This window comes from Fulmarus glacialis, unplaced genomic scaffold (genome assembly GCF_000690835.1).
Source record: "Fulmarus glacialis isolate BGI_N327 unplaced genomic scaffold, ASM69083v1 scaffold2547, whole genome shotgun sequence".
Classification (NCBI taxonomy): domain Eukaryota; kingdom Metazoa; phylum Chordata; class Aves; order Procellariiformes; family Procellariidae; genus Fulmarus; species Fulmarus glacialis.
This window is the reverse complement of record NW_009221157.1, coordinates 118,508-137,739: the sequence shown is the minus strand read 5'-3', so window position 1 is coordinate 137,739 and position 19,232 is coordinate 118,508. Positions and strand designations below refer to the sequence as shown.

General features: G+C 44.2%; 1 protein-coding gene across 1 annotated transcript in view; it reads left to right on the top strand.

The window, feature by feature from the left end:
• Positions 1-19,232, top strand: part of SDK1 (sidekick cell adhesion molecule 1) — a gene marked incomplete at its 5' end in the record, with an annotated part of 152,876 nt that overhangs the window by 107,422 nt on the left and 26,222 nt on the right. Inside the window, 3 exons of the mRNA XM_009580985.1 lie at positions 1,851-1,952; positions 17,098-17,213; positions 18,646-18,832. Of these exons, the coding sequence (XP_009579280.1) occupies positions 1,851-1,952; positions 17,098-17,213; positions 18,646-18,832 (405 nt within the window). The remainder of the gene's footprint in view (positions 1-1,850; positions 1,953-17,097; positions 17,214-18,645; positions 18,833-19,232) is intronic.

The window sequence follows — 19,232 nt, the reverse complement described above, 5'->3', positions numbered from 1 at the left end:
TCCCTACATCAAGAGACATTGATGATGCAAGTAGGTAGCTGTTGTAAAAATGTGGCTGCTGGGAAGGTAAAACATTATTGACTGTAACAACCCAGTATTGCTGATGCTAAATGAATTTTGATTCGTTTGCTGCATATATTGCAGTCCATCTGAGTTTAGCTGTATCACATCATTAGTCCTATGATTCAAGCATTGCGATGCTCAGGCATTCCGTGAGTAGGAGGCCAGTTTAGAGAGGACTCAATGAATTTATGTGCATCTCCAGAGGTGTTTTCAATTGGAAATGAATAAAATAGCATTCGACAGAGTTAAAAGGCAAGTTGCTTTGTGGTGATGATGGTTCACTAGATGGGTTTTGCCCAAGGCTTTTGAGTCACAGATTGTGATGGGCTAAAAAAAAACAAATGAAGCCCTATCCCCACTGAAACAAAGCATGCATGAACTCTCATGTGTTCCATTTTCTTCCACATCCAGTTAACACTAAAATCTCCCTTGTGGCTTTTCATGGCAGCAATTAAAATTTCCCTGTACAAGCTGCCCAGTGCTATATCCTATATATCTTACTATTTTTGTTTATTTGTTTACAAACTTAGCATCATTATTGCTGATTTGCTTGCTACGTGTTTTGCAGTCCATCTGAGTTTAGTGGTATCACATCAAAAAGTTAGCGATGTATCAGATATCATTTACAGTATGCCTGAGACTGGGGAATGATGCTGGACTCTGAGTCAGATATAGGAGCACAACACTTGTAAACATTTCTGTGAAACTGGAATTAGGCGAACCTGTACGATTAGGTTTATTGAACCTTACCAAACCGATGCTGTACTGACAGCCACAGAGTTAAGGGTGATTCATAGATAGCAGAGAAAATTATTGGCAAAGGAAGAAATTTGGACCTCTGGCCCTGCATGTCTTAATCAATTCAATGCTCATTTAAATACAGCAATTTATATTATTGATCACTCTCTTACTCTAATTTCACTGTTAAATATTTTGGATTATAAATATTTCTGTTAGGATTGATTCTTTCATCCTGAAAATGCAAAATCTGGAATGAAACTGCTCAGGCGCTGCCTCCCCTAATGACGTTGATATGATTCTACTCCACCTTCATTTGCATCTATTAATTACCCTCATACAATTGGGTTTTTCTAGATTTTTTCACACTGCTCACTTTCCTACCTCATCTGTCAGAGCAGTTTCTATATGTCAGCAAAGAAATTGGTTGCCTGGTGGCCAAATGGAGTCCAGACTTCAAATTCTCCTTTCTCTTTGTGATTGATGTTCAGGCTGTGGTCACTTTGAAGGAGAAAGATACCCATGCAGTCCTTCGAATGGGACTCCAGATTCCCCACTGCAGATCTTCTTCTGCACCCCGCTTCAGCAGTGACGTTCTTGAGCAGTGCAGCTGCCAAATGACTCCCCGGATGAAAGTCCCTGGGATCAGGCAAAGGCTTGAAGCCATGTTCTTTCCTACCGGTAGAGATCAAAAGGAGCCCGTATGTTGAACACTCGAAACAAAGTCCTGCCTTTTTCTGTCATTAAGAATGACCTAGAGGTGCTCCTCTAGCTAGTTATCCATCAGGAATGATTCCTCTTACTGGAGCAACACCGTGAGGAAACACTGGAAAATCCTGCCATTTCATTGCAAAGGTCTTTCATAATTATGCAAATCCTGCTGTGATGTGTGAATTAGGGAAGGATGGAAGTAGAGATTGCACTAATTGTACTGTTTAATGCTGTATTTCACAAGAGAGAAGTCTGGTGATAAAGAGGTGATAGAGTCTAAAAAATACCTGTAATACAGTATAAATAATTATATATAATATAATATTTTACATTTTCAGAGTTGAAGAAATACAAGAGATATGAAGTACTAATGACAGCATATAACGTAATTGGTGAGAGCCCTACCAGCACACCAGTGGAAGTGTTTGTGGGCGAAGCAGGTAGGTAAAAGGAAAATGAGTTGGTTTTTTTTTTTTTTTTTTAGAAGTACTGACATGTTTTAATATTCTCCAGATAATATTTAATATTTGTCTAGGAAAGGTATTCTTTGAAAAATTCCCCAATCATGATCACTGTTAAACAGTGTTTTGGAGCGTTCTCTCCTGGAATAGGTTGGCACTGACAGTTTCTTGCCATTTGAAAGCCAGTTGGTCTACACGAATAAGGGAGAAAGGGCATTTGAAAGAAAGAAGAGAAAATATTTTTTGGAGTTGCAGGAGGATGACTGTTCATACCAAATTAGCTTGAGGGAAAAATTGTCTCAAGTTAAAGAAATGAAAAGTGGAGCACAGGAAAGCCACAAGGGAAAAGAAACAAAACTACAAAACAAGGGAGACTTGGAAAACTGGTTCGTTTATTTTATAGCTCTCCGTGTAGAGACATTGCCTGTGCACCATACCTTGCTGTAATTTTTATGCTTTTGAAGTCAAGAAGACATTGTGTCCGGTTTAATGCTAGCTTTGGAGGCACAGATGATGATTACTGTCAGGAACATGCAGACTCTATACCCGCATCCAGGCTCTGCAGAAGCTGAGGGTCAGTGGCACTATTCATGCCTTTACTTATTATGGATCTAGTGCGTGAATCCAGGCTGTATTTATGAAATGTCACTTGCTGATCATTTTAAAATCACTCCATTGGAAGGCCGCAGGCGGAAATCAGGACGAGACAGTTAACTAGACACTTCTTTGAATGCTTTGTGAAGCAGGTGATTTTGCAGAGCCCAGATAACCCACAGCTGAGTCTGTTCTTCTCAGTAACTCTAGCTGAGAAGCGCAGGACTGGAATAGCTGATGTCTTCCTCACAGCCACGGCGGTGGTGCTGTATTTATGGTGACCTCAGCTGGAGAGAGGCTGGCGCCGAAATAGTTGTTAGTTATGGTATCAATTTCTGCAGGAGCATCTTTTGAAGCTTAGAACAAGAATAGACGACACGCACCCTCCTGTTGCTCAGTCTGCCGCCGTGAACGAATCTGATTACACTTTTGTTCTTCTGTCTCAAGGCTAGAATGTAGAAGCTATCAAACCCAGCACTAATGCTTTTTATTATTATTCATTAAATATTCTATTGCTCAAAACTAAGCAAAGCACATTTTTTTAAACTCTACTTAACCTTTTCATTTCAAATATGGTGTAACATTCACTATCTTTCTCTGAAAACATCATAAATTAATCAGAGCAGCATGGTTCTGGAGAGACAGCTGGCAATATTTACATTTTTTTCTAGTTTGCTGCTGCTCCAACTTACTTCTGCAACTGCAGCAAAGAAAGCCCCAAGTGGAGCCAACTGTATCTGGCTTCAAAATACGTTTTTGTTTCAGAGCTAAGTATCTCACTGCTGCAAATGGAGCCAGCACATGCATTTATACACATGTACATGGCACAGAAAATCAGCTGGGGAAAACAAGGAAATGCTGTTATATCGTGTCTTTTAATCCCCCGGTCCAGGTCTTCCTTGTCGTAACTCAGGGAACAGGGCAACGGAAGGAGCCAAACTTGGGAGGAAACTGAGATATCCAGGAGACCTTCTTTCGTAGGCAGGGCTGGTATATCTGAAGTTGTAGCATGACTCAGATGGTTTTTTAGAGATACTGGATTTACCTCTGGTTAGGGACAACCCGGGTTCATGCGGTAGAAATGATGAATGTAGGATCTTCCTGCCGATTTTCACTCTTGTTGTGTGAAGTTATTACGCTTTGTTATATAACTGCCTCTTCCACCTCCAGAACGGGCTGTGATTTATACTGTGAGTAAAGTGATTGGAGCTGGTATTGCAATTTAAGTTTTGAATTGATTTCTCACACCTTTGAGTTAAAGCGTGTTGTGGAAATACAAGTTTTTGTTGTTATTGTTTGCCTGATGTTCTTACGTGTGGTAAAGGCACTTAAGCAGCAAGCTGGAAAAAATGGGTCTGCTTAGCTTCAGCAATGGGGTGTCCATATTAAAACCAGAGAAAATCTTCCCAATAGACAACAAGTGCTGGAAACACAGGCTTCGCACCGAACACAAAATGAGTGAAGGGGACCAGTCCCTGGTCTGAAGGCCCCAGATAACTTGCGTCTCAGTACTGTTAAATGGTGCTTCGTTCTACCGTAAGGGTTGCAGTAATTCTGGTAGGTGTGAGAACATTCCTCTCTCGGTTGTAAAAAGGAATATACAGCACGTGCCTTTGGGGAAATGTGCTGGGTTTGGGCCAGTTCAGTGAAAATACCCAATTCTGTGCAGTCCTGGTGGGTGTTTCATACAGCGTGGGGCACCTGGAAATAATACTGACGGTTGACGTGCTGTTCAGCTTCTATGTCTGGTGCAGCCAGACGAGCGATGCAGAAGGAGGAGTGTCTGTAATTCCTTCCTTCCCTCTTGTGCTCTCCTGTTAGATTTGAAGATTTTCCTATCATCGTATCTGGATTTTTACAATAAAACCTTAAGCAGGCAATGGAGCCCCCTGACAAAACTGAAAAAAAATGCCATTAAAACAAACGTTCTGGCAGTTTTGCCAATCAAACAATTAAAAAGCACCCGAAAAGGGAGTTTCTCTTGAGCTCTGGGATGCCGTTGAGCTGTACCCCAGCCAACAGCCTCCTCGGGCAGCCCGAGCGCTCGGGTCTCACTTGGCTCTGACTGATGGGCAGGGGGAAATTTTGGGAGAGAACAACCTGCTGGTAGGCAACGGGCCAGACACGAGTAACAGACCTCTGTATCCTGACTTGCCTGGTGAACAAGGGAGCTGGACGTAAGTGTTTTGGGGGGATTTTTTTGCTACAGGTGGAGCAAAACCTTTTTCTTGTTACAGTAGCCCATAAGATCAAAGCCCCGGCAAAGGCTGCATTTTGAGTTCTACCTGGATGTTTGCAAAACTCGCTGATGTGAAGAGCAATTCTTCCTCGTGCCAGGAGAGCGGACTGGGAGTCCTTGCGCTCAGTGCAGCCGGGAAGGATGCGCTGCCTGTTCAGTCTGAAGAGAGCCGGTGTCCTTCCCCCACCTGCCTCAAGCATCCGGATCCCTCTCCTCCGCAGACCAGAAGATCCTCATAATGTCACCTTTTTAGAGCTGGCTGCAGCTCTGCCCTGCTCATTAGAGAACCGTGTGCATCTCCTTTCAAATGACAGAAAAATTGAAAGCTGCCACTTGCAGAAATTAGGAAGGGAGTCGCAGCCCCGTCGGCAAGCCCCCTTCTCGCTTTGTTAATTCATTTAACAGTTCAGCTGTCAGGGATGCCGGCTTTGATTGGGAAGGCAGTGAGCGTTCAGCGGGAGGCTGGGTACTGATATTCATCCCAGCCCTAAATGCAGCTGCTACCAGAGGTGCTGTTCTGCTCAGCTGAAATTAAGACTCTGTTAGAGCAGCCACTATATCAAAAGCGTTATTCCAGCAGGTCGCTGTCACTATCTGATTGTGAGGTGGGCTCTGGAGTTCAGGAGACTCCACTACCTGCATTTTAATTAAACAGAAATCACAGGTTTGGGGCAGGCGTGCTTCAACTAATTTGGGAAGGTGAATAAAATGGAAGGCAGCAATACAAATCCTGTGCTAACGAGCCTGCAGCCTCCAGTGCTTCTCCCATATACTGCAAAGCTGTTCTGGATGAAAAATAATGGAATTCATAATTTCTTCCAGCAGCTGCTGCTGGAGGAGAGCGCGTGTGTGCGGAGAGGAGGTAGCAGAAGGGGTGAAATGCACCAAGAGACACTAGCCTTTAAACAGGTTCTAAGTCCGTTTGTGTGAAGAGGGGAGTGATGTGCGTCATTATAACTGATGGTGACATTGGTGACCTTCAGAATTCACAAGAACTGATGAGGCTGGTTTGTTGTTGTTGTTCTTTTTAATAATGATCTCTGGGAGCTAGTTCTGCAATGGGAAAGGGAAGGAGTTAAAAGAGCTGGAAGACAGAGGCTTCTTAGAAGTTCTCCGTTGAAATGCTGCCTTGCTTGCTAGCATAATCTTTCGGAAAAGCAGGTTTCCTGGCCTTCTCACTTTCTTCAAAGTAAAACTGTTGCTTGGAAGGGAACATGAGTGGGACAGGGGGACGACTGCTTCTTACCTCTCTTTTCTTACCATCTCCAAAAACTTGAATTTACCTCTTGGTGCAAAGCTTGCAGATGCCAAAGCAAATTTCCCACTGTTATCTGCAATTATTTTCATCTGCCCTCCTGCCTGCGGCTCTACAGGTGTTCCTGGAGTTCCCAAACTTTATTTTGTCTACCTGTAGCTGACACACGGAGGGAAGCTCTGCTCTGCCAGTAACTCAGAGCTGCCTGGCCATCTCCAGCATTTTACAGGCAAGGAGTAGAAACCATCTGGAAAGCTCAGAGACCAAAAATTTAGGTTTGGGAAAGAGAAGACAAAATACAGAGAAGCAGCCATGCTAAGCAGAAAGAAGCCTCGTAAAGAAGCAAAGACTTGACTCCAGGCTCCTGGCTCTCCTTTATAAGCTGCTTCTAGCAAAGAGCTCTTGTCCCTTCTTACCTGGCTATCTGTGTTCAGGCAACGTTCCTTTGTCTCTCACGCTAATGCCAGAGAAGGTTGTCAAAACAAGGCTGCTTTGTTCTTGAGTGTTTTCATCTGTTTCGGCAGGCCTCACTCTTTTCATGTGTTCATACAAAATACCCTCTGTGGTGTCACCTCCCCGTGGTGGGTCGAGAAGGGGGTCCCTCAGCGTTACCTTGGGCCTCCCTTTCTCTTATAGCACAGAAGCTTTATCTCCTTCCCTGCCCCAAACGTAGCTGAGAAGATGCTGCGCAGAGAAGTCCCCTGTGCCTGCTTGCTAACAGCCTCCAAGAGGAATGACAACATTTCAACGCATTAGAGCTGGCAGCTTCAATCAGTCTGCTGTGCCCCCTTGGCTGTTTTCTCCTATCTGTTTGGGACACGTGGGCCATGGCTCTCGGTGACTGACTGTGCGTGTGCAGATAGAGACCGCGTTGCTGCTGGCACAGCTAAAAGAACTGGGTGGGCATTTCCATCCCAGACGCCACTGGAGGAGGGAGGGGAAGGATTATCGTGGCCATTTCACATTGCAGTAGTCTAAAACCTGTCAGCCTAGGGACAGTATCTTCCCTTGATAAACAAAAGGGGATGGAGGGAAGCTATTGGATAGTAGTATAATAAATAAATTATTGGTTTTACTTGCTCAAATTTTAAACAAAGGGGTTGACCTTCCCTGGCACTTTAAAAGCATCAAGCCTTTGAAATGTTAAGGTAATGCCTTTTAATTGTTGACACTTCTGAACATCAGCAAAAGGCTACTTTTGGGGGATGGCAGGGTGTTTGAAACATTGATTTTCCTTTTCCCCTCCCCTTTAAATTTAAAGAATCTGCAGAGCTGTTCCAGCATCTTGCTCAATTGTGAATGAGCTTTACAAAGCCATTCTGGGAATGCCCTGCTCCAGGAGTGATATTGGGTTTTCATCCTGTCCCCAGTGTCTTTCTCCCTAAGGATGGAGAAGTTCTCCTCTGAGCTCGGAGTTAGAGATCCAAGCCATGTTCTCCAACAATGTGCTAAAAGAGAGCGTAAAGTCAGAGCAGAGCAAGAAAGGGAAACTATAAGAAAATGGAGAGGAAAAAAAAGTGGTGAGACATTTCCTGTTTGGACTGGGAAAGAAACCTCTCTTCAGTTTCTCTTGCGTTACTTGAAACCATTACACCTGTATCCCAACAGCATTCTGTTTCTGAGAGTAGGATCAGCCACTGGGAACATCCCATCCGTACTTCTTGGTGGATTTTAAACTCCTCCAGACTTACTCTATACCTGGTTTCCACTTGGGGTTGTCTGCAAGTCCAATTTGGATTTGTTGTTCCCATCAATGCAGCTCCACTGGTGGTAATAGCAGTATAGCTAGCACTCGGCTGCATTTTCTAATCCTGCGGGGCTGTGACAGAATAGTAAAAAATAATAAACTAAAGTGTGCCTACATTAGAGCATTAGTCATTCCTTATGTGTTACTGGTATTGCTGCAATGCTGGGGAATTATGGATATTAATTTTCGATATAAACCTTGCCTCCTATTTAAACTGGCTATTTTTGTAAGGGTAGTTTTACATTCTTAATCTGTTTACAGATGAGCATAAAAATTTCATAATCAAACTTCCGAATTTGGTAGCTTAGCTCAGTAGCTGCTCTTATAATGGTAAGACAGAAAGTAACCGTGCCAGTGTGAGTCTGTGGAAGAAGTGTCCTTAATGTCAACATGTCAAAAAGACATCCCTGCAGCTCTCTGGAGACTGAAATGTAATGTCAAGGCAGAAGGAAGCAAAGTCTAAGTGAGAGTCGTACTGCTGTCAAAGCAAGTTATTCTACCGTACAGGAAAAGGAATTTTAAGAGAATGCACTGGAAAGCAGTGTCCAGATTGAGACATAGATTTGATGGGCTTATTTGACATCTTTAATTCTCCATTGACAATCCAGAAGCTCCCTAAAATGATTTGCAATGTTTTCATGCTGCAAGAAAAAGCTGAATGCGCGCCTCATTAACAGCTCATTAAGTTGTTAATATTGGTCATAAGCAGCCTTTGGTACAGCACAATGCTTTATACAGTGCGGCAGCTCCTGCTTAGCTCTGCTATAATTGCCTCTTTTTATCACGTCTCAATATAGGAAAGATGTTTCTGTCCAAGCAAAAATATCATCAGTTTTCGATCCACTGCGCTCGCTTATCTCTGCCACTGCTAGTGCTGGTGTGGGTGGCGTCGGGCTGCAATTGCCGTGCAACGTTTTGCTCAGATGATGAATTTCCATCTCACAAACCCAACCATTTGATGCCGATTTTCAGTACTGACTGTAGCCTGAGACAGACGGACTCTCCGTACCCAAATTCATCATCAGGACTCCTGTCTTTGTTCTGTAGTTGGTGTGAGCAGCAGTGGGAGTGGTAGGACAAATTAGCTGTTCTGCTGCAGTGTTACATGGCCTGTGAAGAAGCGAGTGCAGGGACATCCCTGCACAGTACACAGAGGGCGGAGGGATGAGAAGCCTGATCGTGTATGCAAAGCCTTACTGAACTAACAGCAAAGCTACTCCATTAAAAGCAAAGGAATTAACCTTCCTTTCAAAAACATGAGCAATCAGTAGTAAAGTAAAGCTGGACCATAAATTGCACTGGTAAAGAAGTGGGGAAACCTCTGGCTGATAACTCATATTCAAACAGACACAGGCTGGAGTCTGAGTATTTTTGACTAATGGGTTATATTTGCAGCCAAATTTCTATTTACCCTAATTGTGCAGTCCTGCTCTGCTTGTTTTCAGTCATCCTGGGATATGTGAGCAAAATGTTGTAAGTATTTTCATATGGGTCTCAACTCCAGTGGCTTTGTCTCCTCTGTACAGCTTTGCTGTGAAGCCAGCTGTAGAGAACACAGTTGGTTTTCTTTTCTGACATCTGTTTGCTGTATCCATCGTCAATCGTGAAACTGGAGGCATTTCAGGTTGCCTGTTGTAGACTGAAAACAAAAAAGTTGCCATTTTTTCTTATGAAAGTATGAGTTAGCAATATTCTAAAATGTTTTGGCCACAGCAATCTCGACACTGAAATGATATGGGGGTGTAGGACCACAGTGATGAACTCGGGGATTCTATGACTGCAAAATAAACAAAGAACGAGAAAACTCTCACTCAGAATCAAGAAAATGTAAATTTAATCTCTCTCTCCCCAGGAGCACAAGATCACAGTCCTCCATGAGCTCCCTGGGGTTCCCTGACCAATGCAATCTGTAAATCCTAAATTAATCCCTCATGGGGGTCAGCTACCCAAACTTGCGTTAAAGCCACAGCGAAAGGTTATCACAGTGGCAGATCTCACCTGCTCAGTTTGACTTTTTTCTGGTACGGCTTTTAACATTTGGTATATGGTAAACCCAGCAGAGATTCACCCTAATTATTTGATACGCTCTCTTGACTTTAGTGGAGCATAAGGAGTTGTTGGTGCTTATTAGGCTTTAGAAGGTGCTGCCGTTACTGTTGGTGAATATTAAGTGGGTGCTTTTGTCAGCTGCCATGAACTTGTGATATTATGACATTAGAGTGTGGGATTAACAAATTCTAATGAGTGGACCATGAATATAAATGGAGGAGGAGGAGTCTTGGGAACTGGAGAGCCTGGGGAAATAGTCTGAAGTAGGTAACTTTGCCTCTGTCTAATGGGTAGACTTTTTTAAGAGAGTTGAGAGCGGTACTTTCCCACCCGGTGCTGCTCCCACTCCTCCCGGTGCACATGAGGGAGGATCAGGCCAGAGTATCGAACACTCGGAGGTTCTTCACCGTCCTTTGCGCCCTTGAACAACCTTCAGTTCCTCCTGGGGGGTGAATCCTGCGCTCATCAGAGCTGACGCCGCTCTCAGTTACACAACTTTCACACTGGCTTAGCTCTACTAGCTTTAGCGGAGCTAACCCTAATTTGCATTGATGTAAGCGAGAGGGGATTTTAGCTTGTAGGTTTGTGCCTGTGTGTTTGTGCATACCTAATGCTTGTCAGGCTCTTGCTGTTCCTGCTCATGGGCCGGTCTCTGCTGACTGATGGGCTGCCTGCCTGTGTGTGATCGTATCCTTGTTGACACAAAAGAAATAGAGGGAAAAGCTCATTTTACTATTTTCCACCTTCCTGTTTTAACCACCTGTATGCCCTTGCCAGAGGCACTCTGACAGTTCTGTAAGGGCTTTACTTTCGGGCCGGGCGCTCTCAGCCCCTTGATGGATAATCTCAGTATGCGATGTGATAGCCTATTTTAGGTTTCTATTAGCTAAGTAGAACTGTGGGCTTCAGCAAAAGAAAAGTGTGTAGTTTCTGTCTGCAGGCTCTAACTATTTCACAGTACTGCTCCATGAGATTCGCCTTGGTTGTGGGCATTGTAATGTGTTCACGGTAACTTTTTCTGCATCACTCAGATCGAGTCTGTCCCACAAAAATCCTGGATTGCACATGGCTCATTGGGAAATCTGAACCCCGTATTAAAAGATTAGTAATCACGGCAACAGTGTTTTCACCACCGCTGGAAGGGATGGTGAGGGAAGGATGAGAATTACTTCTGCTTGAGTCACTTGCCAATTTATGAAGGTTCTTCATGAATAAGTTATATCCGTAGAGGTTTCCTCAGAACATGATTGCCTCCTCAGTTCAAAAAATGACATTGAGCAGATAACCTCCTAGAGTCTGGGTCCGTGGAAAGGATACTCCATTTCTAGTCCTTGTTTCATTTCAATGTTTTTCAGATATGTGCAGTGAACGTCATCTCCCCCTCTTTCCTCCTTCTGCCCCTGCCTCCCCCTCATATCTCTGCAGATGCTGAAGACATGCCTAGTCAATGCTGGGAAGCTTCCCAGTGCTAAGCAAAGAAGCTGGGGATGTTACGTTTGGGTATCATTTGCAGCTGCTTTTATTTATGCTTTTTCATGTCTTTAATACCCTTAAAAATTTGATGTGGCAAAACGCAGCTACTGTACTAAGTGTAGGTTTGCCTACCCGGATAATATGGCAGAGGGTAAAGCAATTGCGGGTGTGCTAGATTCCCAAAGTCCCCATCCTGACAGCTATTCTCTTTCTCCTCTCCACCCATTCTTCTGCACCAAGGTAGGTTTGTCTGTTTATCTTTCTATTTTTGCCTCGATTAGATTGTGCTCCCTCTTCATCAGTGTTCATGAGTGTGAGAGGTGTTGTTCAAGTTCTTCTTGTATTGACTTCTATCGGTCTCTTGTACGCTAGGAAATGTTTCCGTTTCTCTTACACTGATCTATGCAACCATGTAAATCAACACATATATCACATATATCAACATCCCCGAAAAAAGGATTGTTTCCTATGAAAACCTGGCTATTTCCAGCTGCTTTGCCCCCCCACACACACAGACACCCCCACCCAGTAGGAGGTTGGGCTTCTCAAAGATGGGGAAGGCCAGATTGCTCCTTTCCTGAGACTCATTTCAAGTTGCAGGGTGACACAAGCCTGCTGAAGTCAATAACTGGCAGAGCACTGGGTTTTGGTGCCGAATTGTCATGCCTGAATAAGAGGGTAGGAGCACTCGGGTCCAATGTTAGCAAATGGAGTTGTGTCGGAAGGGTTAAGACCCACATCTTTTGTATGTCTCACTGCATCTGAAATACATCTGAGCAACACCAGAAAGTGCAGTCCTTGGAAAAAGCACATACTTCTATCACAAAATGTAGCCTAGCTTAAAATAGCCAGAAATTGGTGGGAAGCATCTTTTACATTCTAAATATAGCTTGTGCTGCTCTGTCACAGAGGAAAGCAGCTTCGAAGTAGCTGTTTTTGAAGCACAATTAACTAGTTGTTATTGAACTAATCAGCATTGCTCACACAGCATTCCTGAAGGCACAGAGGTACTGCTGCACAGGGGAAGCGTTCCTCACTCCCACCTCTCTTTTGCAGACCCCGTAAGAAAATGGCCAATACACACTGAACTTTTTTCTCTCATGCTGCTTCTCCTTCGTGGAAGGGAGTGACTGCAAACATCTGCAGATACACGGCTTTGTTCTTTCTTGGGAGGTACCATCCTTCCGTTCCTTCTCTAAGCCCATAATGCAAGAAAACCTCTTGCATTTCACTTTGCCCATTCTGCAGATCAATCTCGCTGTTTTATCTTGTGACCTTCTGTTTGTTTTGTTGTGTTTGGCTTTTATAACCCACTTAACTGTTGCTTATCTACGCTATAACTTGAGGGCAGTGGCTGCAACAGGAGAAGAAACAATCTGTTCTCCATGCCGCTGCAGGGACAGAACTTCAATACAGCGAGGATGATTTAGGCTAGACATTTTAAAAAAAAAAAAAGCATCCTGGGAGTTATTTTAAGAGTTATTAAAATAGGGATATGCTGGCAGAGTTTGTGTGGGGATGGGAGCGGAATCTGGAAAGAGGTCAGTGATTGAGATTACACAAACATCTGACCAGCCGAGCTGATCCCGGTGTGACGCAGGAGGATGGATGTCTGAGCCCTCTCCAAATCCTTTCCAGCTCTATTTTCCATGACTCTGTGTGCCAGGAACCGGTGTGTAAACTTTGGAGGTGCTGCGTGTGCATGCTTTAATTGTCAGCACATGCTACATTGAATATTGCTGTGTCTTCTCTCTTGTTGTTACTCACTAGGTGGATAAGATTACAGCTGATACATCAGAACATGCTGCAACCACCCCTCCATTATAATGTGTAGACATACAGATTAGAGGCTTTTTAGGCCTGGAGCTGTCTCTTTGTTCTGTGTTTATGCAACACATTGTGCAATAAGATTTTGGCCTCTAGGTGCTAACACCAAAATGCAAATGTATTGATTACTAGGGAATAAAAGCAGGCATGTTCACAAAAGCACGCTTTGATGAACTGGGGGCAAAATGCTTGCTAGGTAGAAAAAGATCAGAGGTCTTTAGAAAACAGAAATTTGCTTGGGATTGTTTGGAACTGCGGGATCAAGCTGATGCACAGAAAATCTTCAGTCTCTTTCATTGCATTTTTCTCCTCATTTTTTGCCTGCATATTTATTTAAATGGCATGAGAATCAGGGAATCTTGTCCCAGACTTGTCTGTGAATTTTCTGACATAATACTGCCATTATAGAAACAATTAGAAAATCAGTAGAGGAGAAATCCTTTGCTACCCAGAAATTGGAGCAGATGTAAGAGCAGCAATGAATGCTTCCTAAAAACAGTTATTAAGTTTACCCAATGAATCACAAGGATTTGTAGCCTACCTGTGCTACAGAGCATCGTGGCAACTGTCACTAAGAAAAGGAATAGTAGTTTCGTATTGATGAAAAGCTCTCGGTGCCACACAGCCCAGAGAGCAAATATCCCGAGCAAGCAGCGAGAAAAACTAACGTGAAGCTTCTGCAATGCACGGAGCTCTGGTGCGGGCGGGCCACTGGGGATTTTAAGCACCTTCTCTTTAAAGGTTATAAGCATTTGCAAGCTCAAATTGACTGCGGTGTGAGCAGAGGCTGTTCAGTACGACTTGAAAATGAGGGCAGTGATATGTTTAAATGTGGATTTAGGTGTGTAACTTTATTCATGGGCTCGTTTTGACTCTCTCTTGCATTTCCAGATAGATTTGTTGTCTTTACATGATCCTGCAAATATCACCCCAGCCCATAGATGGTGATGGTTTTTTACTAATTACTATACAACCTGCTCAGCCTTTCTCCTTACTTTTTGGCTGAGAGAGTGTTTCACGGAGGCAATCTCAAAGGTCAACTGAAATCAGATAAGAAAAGAAAAGTTTACAAATATCTGCATGAGATTCCAAGGCAGGATACGTGCACAGAATTAGACTTCATGAATACATACTTTTTTTTCAGGGAAAGTGAAATGCTTTCCACCTGCCAAAAGCTGAGTTTGGACCCTCAGGGGTCTGTGTCGCTCCTGCTATAGTTGATAATGTCACTAACACCTAAAGCAGTGTGAGGTATGCAGCCTTTAACCTTGCTTTTTATGTATTCGTGATTCCAACAGCCATGAAAAAATTCAGAGCTCAGTAATCTTGAACTGCATTCCTAGAAGGTAAAAGGCTTTTGAATTCACCTTTAAAATGCACTTGCTTTTATTGGCACAGGCTGTCCATACATTCAGAGAATGGTTTGGGGTTTCAAACAGGTAGAGCCTTTAGGGATTCGTTTCCATCTTTTTGAAGTATTTCATTTCACCCTTAATGTAACGTGCTGTCTGCACAGAGCCACATCAAGCATCAACAGCACTTTTCTGCTGTCCCTTGCTGTCAACAAGAAATCTGTGCTTAGAAGAGGAGGGACACATCAGCCTTTGAAAGTTGAACAGAGGGACAGACTCACAGGGCACAAAACCAAACAATTTGCATCTCGTCGAGGCTCTGGGGTAGCAAAGAGAAATGTCTTTTTCCACATCGTCTTTTTTCTTTTTTTTTTTTTTTCCATCAAATTTTCCACCGCCGTACCAGCAAAAGTGCAGCTCCAGCAGCGAGCGTGTCAGTGGAGAATGATCACTGGCAGTTTTTAACCATTGTGTTTCTCAGAGGTGCTCCAAAAAGGGTTTGACGAAAAGCGGTGTTTTTCTGGCAGCAGGCTGCGCGCGCTGGCTCTTCTAATGGTCGCATCTCGGAAGCAGCAATTGTTGCAGGCTGGCATATGGGATCCAAAGAAAAATGCTGTTGTAGATGCTGCTTCAGACCTGGGTATTGAGAGCACTTTGAAGCTGTCAGCTCAGGACAGGCAGTAGTGTCACTACCTTGAAAGAAAATGCATTGCTAAAGTGATCCATTTTCTTCTGCGATTGTACGTTTTCCTGTTTCCCTGAGCATGTCATCATCTGCAAATCTCCGAGATGTATTTTCAGGTTTGTGCTGTGTGATCGGTTGGGGCTCGCACTCTGATGTGTGCTGTGAAAGCCTCAAAATCTTGAGATTTTCGGTCCCTAACAGAACGGTGCTACGTTGCACTGAAGGCAGCCAGCCAGCCGGCTTGCTGCTCCCTTCGCTCCTCCGGCAAAGTCCAGAAGACAGGGCAGCAGTTAGACAAGTGCACCCCTGTGAACAAGCTGTATTTTACTGGTGGTCATTGTCACCTCGTGCATTCGCTACATCCAGCTGAAAAGGAAACAAAAAAATGTAATAAACAAACAGTTTTAACTGAGCACTGGGGTAAAGGCTATTTTCAATTTTGCCTTTCATGTTTTAATTGTACAGCAATAATTTTGCAATAGAGTTGCCGATGGCAAACATGCAGAAGACATTAACTTTATTTATGTTTTGGATTATTAATGTGGCTGTTAAAATTCCTCCAGTTAGTTTTGATTGAATTGGTTTTTTGTGCGATTCTGTCGTTTAATGGAGCGGTAAATAAGAATTTCTGATAATGAGCCCAAGCATCTGTCACAACAACCTGGCGCTGGTTATTAACATTTCCATTAACGGCAGGGTGGGCAGTGATAATATGGAAACCACACAGTTAGAACAAAATAAATAGTTGGTGTCAGGCTGAGTGGGTGTTAATTACTATTTTATTTTATAACTCTGGGGGGAGGGAGTAGTGGTTGAAAAGTGTGACTTATGAAGGTCATTCTCTCTAAAGAAAGGAGTCTCCAGAGGAGCAGATAACCGCGGCTATCTAACTCGAGTAGTGAATGTTTTATCGCTTCTATTTATGGCCCATAAAGGGGCAGAGAGAAAAGAGGCAGCTTTCTCAGGTGGTCTGGGTGAAGGCTACAGCACCATGAACACGGAGAAAAGAGGAGTGTCCCCTTTGCCCTGCCTTTCTCTTCCTACTTCTGGAGTTTGAATAGGACACGCTTCGGCACCTCTTCTGTAAACAGAACATGTGCTGGTTTGTTAAGACCTGCCGGAGGCAGAGACAGCAGGTCGGGAAAACAGACCGTCCTTGCTAGCCGCTGGGGAGGAAAATCCACCCGCACCAAGTTGGATCCCGACAAAGGGGAGGATGGTGTGACCCAGGTGCACTCAAAGATTAGTTTTCTAGCACAGCACAATGCAAAGAAGAAATGCCATCGGGAACCAAAGAGGGCCAGCATGTACATGTGAAGGTATAATCGAAGCAGAGCTAACAAGTAGCAAACTAAAAGTCATCTTGTCATACATAAAATATTAGTTGAATTGATTAGCATCTGACTGGTTTTGGAGGTAATTTTAGACAGTATTTTGGCCCTAAGTCTTGGAGCCTTGCAAACAGGCTGTTATAAAGACTTGCTGCTGAGTGGGAGGCCAGGCTGACGGTGGCGCGGGGGCTGCGTTGCTCCCAGTCACTTTCAAGAGTGGTCGGTCAGGAGCGCGGTGTCGCTGCCAAAGGCAAGACCCGAACGCTACTGTAGAATGAAGACAAAATTCTCCTTCCTTTTCCAAAGCTGCTGGCAGGATTGAGTTGATTCAATGTCTAACCCAGTCTGTGTGGGACAGAACATAACCACGTCTGGAGGCTCGGCTGCTCCTCGGTCCACCCGTGCCGAGACCTCCCTGCTGTGATACAGATACCTCTAGGGCTGACTCTGTTAGCTGACGTGTGGCGTAAACAGAGTCTGTCCTGGGTCCTTCCGCAAATGGAAAACTGCAACGTGGATATGAACTACTTCTGCTTGTCACTATTAATTCTTCTGTCCTCCTTTCTCTCTAGCACCAGCGCTGGCCCCACAGAACATCCAAGTAAACTCCCTTTCTGCAAGCCAGCTGGAGCTCACCTGGGACCCCCCTCCTGCCGACAGCCAAAATGGGAACATCCAAGGCTACAAGGCAATCCTCCTGTTTCTACTGGTTTCATTTATCTTGCTTGGTGTTGCTATTACTTGCGAGATAGCTCTACAAACTACAGTTGCCCTCACTGCATAAGGCAAATTAAAACAGCATTCAGACTGCAGTACGGAAATGGCACTATGTCCCAAAACCAAAAGAAAGAGAATGAGATTGGCACGGGGGCGAGAAAAGGAAAAGTGTGTTGCTATTTGAGGAGGAGAGCATGGGGAAACGGGGTATGCAGATAAGGAGGCAGCTCCACTTATGCAGGCAACGTATCTGCTCTCAAAAGCAACAGACACACAAGAGCTAGGGGCAAGAAATGTATTGAAGAAAATTAACTGAGCTTTCTATCTGTCAAATGTTACAAGCCATCAGGAAAAGCAGAACATTCTCCAAGCTAGAAGCCTGAGCCAGGTCAGATTTCGGAAGAATTATTTAATTTCCTTAACTTTTTAACAAAATTAAATCATAGCATTAATTGCATTTGGTTCATAGGAGATGAGCGCGTTGCAGAGGCATGTTGTTTAGCTTCTCCAGCATGAGAATGGACCCTCAGAGAGTGGAAGTGGGCAAGTCTACAAACACTGGAGCTTGGCTTGTGTTCAGTGCCTGGCTCTGCCTCTCTCCATGAATTTAGGTCCATAAGCGAAGAAAAGCCAAGCCAATGTGAATAATCTGGCATGCTTTCTTGGCAGTAACAAGCATCCTTATATATCAATTCATGTTCTTTTCTTTTGTACGTATATAGATGGCTCTAACAGCTTGGCTTGTAGAGCCAAGGTGGAGTCTTGCCTTGGCTCGTTCTCTCAACTTTCTGGCTTGCTTTGGCCTGTTGTAATGCTCTCGCTGCCAGGCCTGTCCAATAAGTAGGGCTGGCACCACTTTTCCTCTTGGAAACAACTTCTCCAAAGCCTAATTCTATGGCATCAGGATAAAAATTATGTAAGGGAAGAATGGGGAAAAGTACCTCAAGGAACCTTAGGGAAAGTCTTTATTACCCTCTTCAGGGAGGCATTTGCTTGGCTGTCCTGTGAACACAAATGGTGAAACCGTTGTGTGCACACAGAGGTGAATCACGGACCATGGTATCAGGATGCCCGTGCTGACAGGCAGCTAGCATTTCAGGGAGAATTTAAAAACTGACCTCTCATCGCTGAACTCTGGCAGCTCATATCTGCTGTCATTAGGCCATGTTCTCTGTAGAGCCTGTGCTCAATTTTTGAGTGATGTACTCAGCTACATGGTCACTGGACTCGGGGGAATTTGCCAAAGGAAGAGAAAAGATTGGACACGTGGTGAAAAGCGTTAGTATCCCATTTAACGGAGGAGTCCAGAGCAAGACTGAGCCATCTTCCGGATCTTTTATAGCTGCAATGCCCCGATATTTTCTAGGTGTAGGATATGCTAAAGCATCTGACTGTCCCAACAGATTTATTACTGGGAGAGCGACATCCAAAATGACACGGAGAAAGTGAAGGTCCTTTTCCTCCCGGAGACAACCGTCCGGCTCAAAAACCTGACCAGCCACACACGGTACATGGTCTGCATCTCCGCCTTCAACGCAGCTGGGGACGGCCCCAGGAGCAGCCCCTCGCAGGGCAGGACGCACCAGGCGGGTATGGGATTGTTGTCTTGTCTCAAAGCACAGGTTTGGTGATGACCAGAGTGTAACTGGGCAGTGGCTAAGGGAAACGGGTGGATAAAGGAGGGCACTGGTGTTTGGATTTAGCTTTTGGGTGGGTCATTACGTTGTAATGGTCTTGGAGGGGAAGAAAGGGATCAAATAAGTGGACCATGTGGGAAAGGGAACGATACAGCGGAAATGGGAATGGGCTGGCTGAAGGACCAGTCCCTTCACAAGCTGCTCCAGAAGGAAACTGTCTGTGGGTCTGTTTCTGGCCTCTGCTATCACATCTGAAAATCTGAAGGAACTCATTTCCAGTGCCTAGAAATTGCCCAAATGGTCCTGAGGGAGAATTATTGTGCTTTTTATAATTCCTCCTTTTTTTTTTTTTT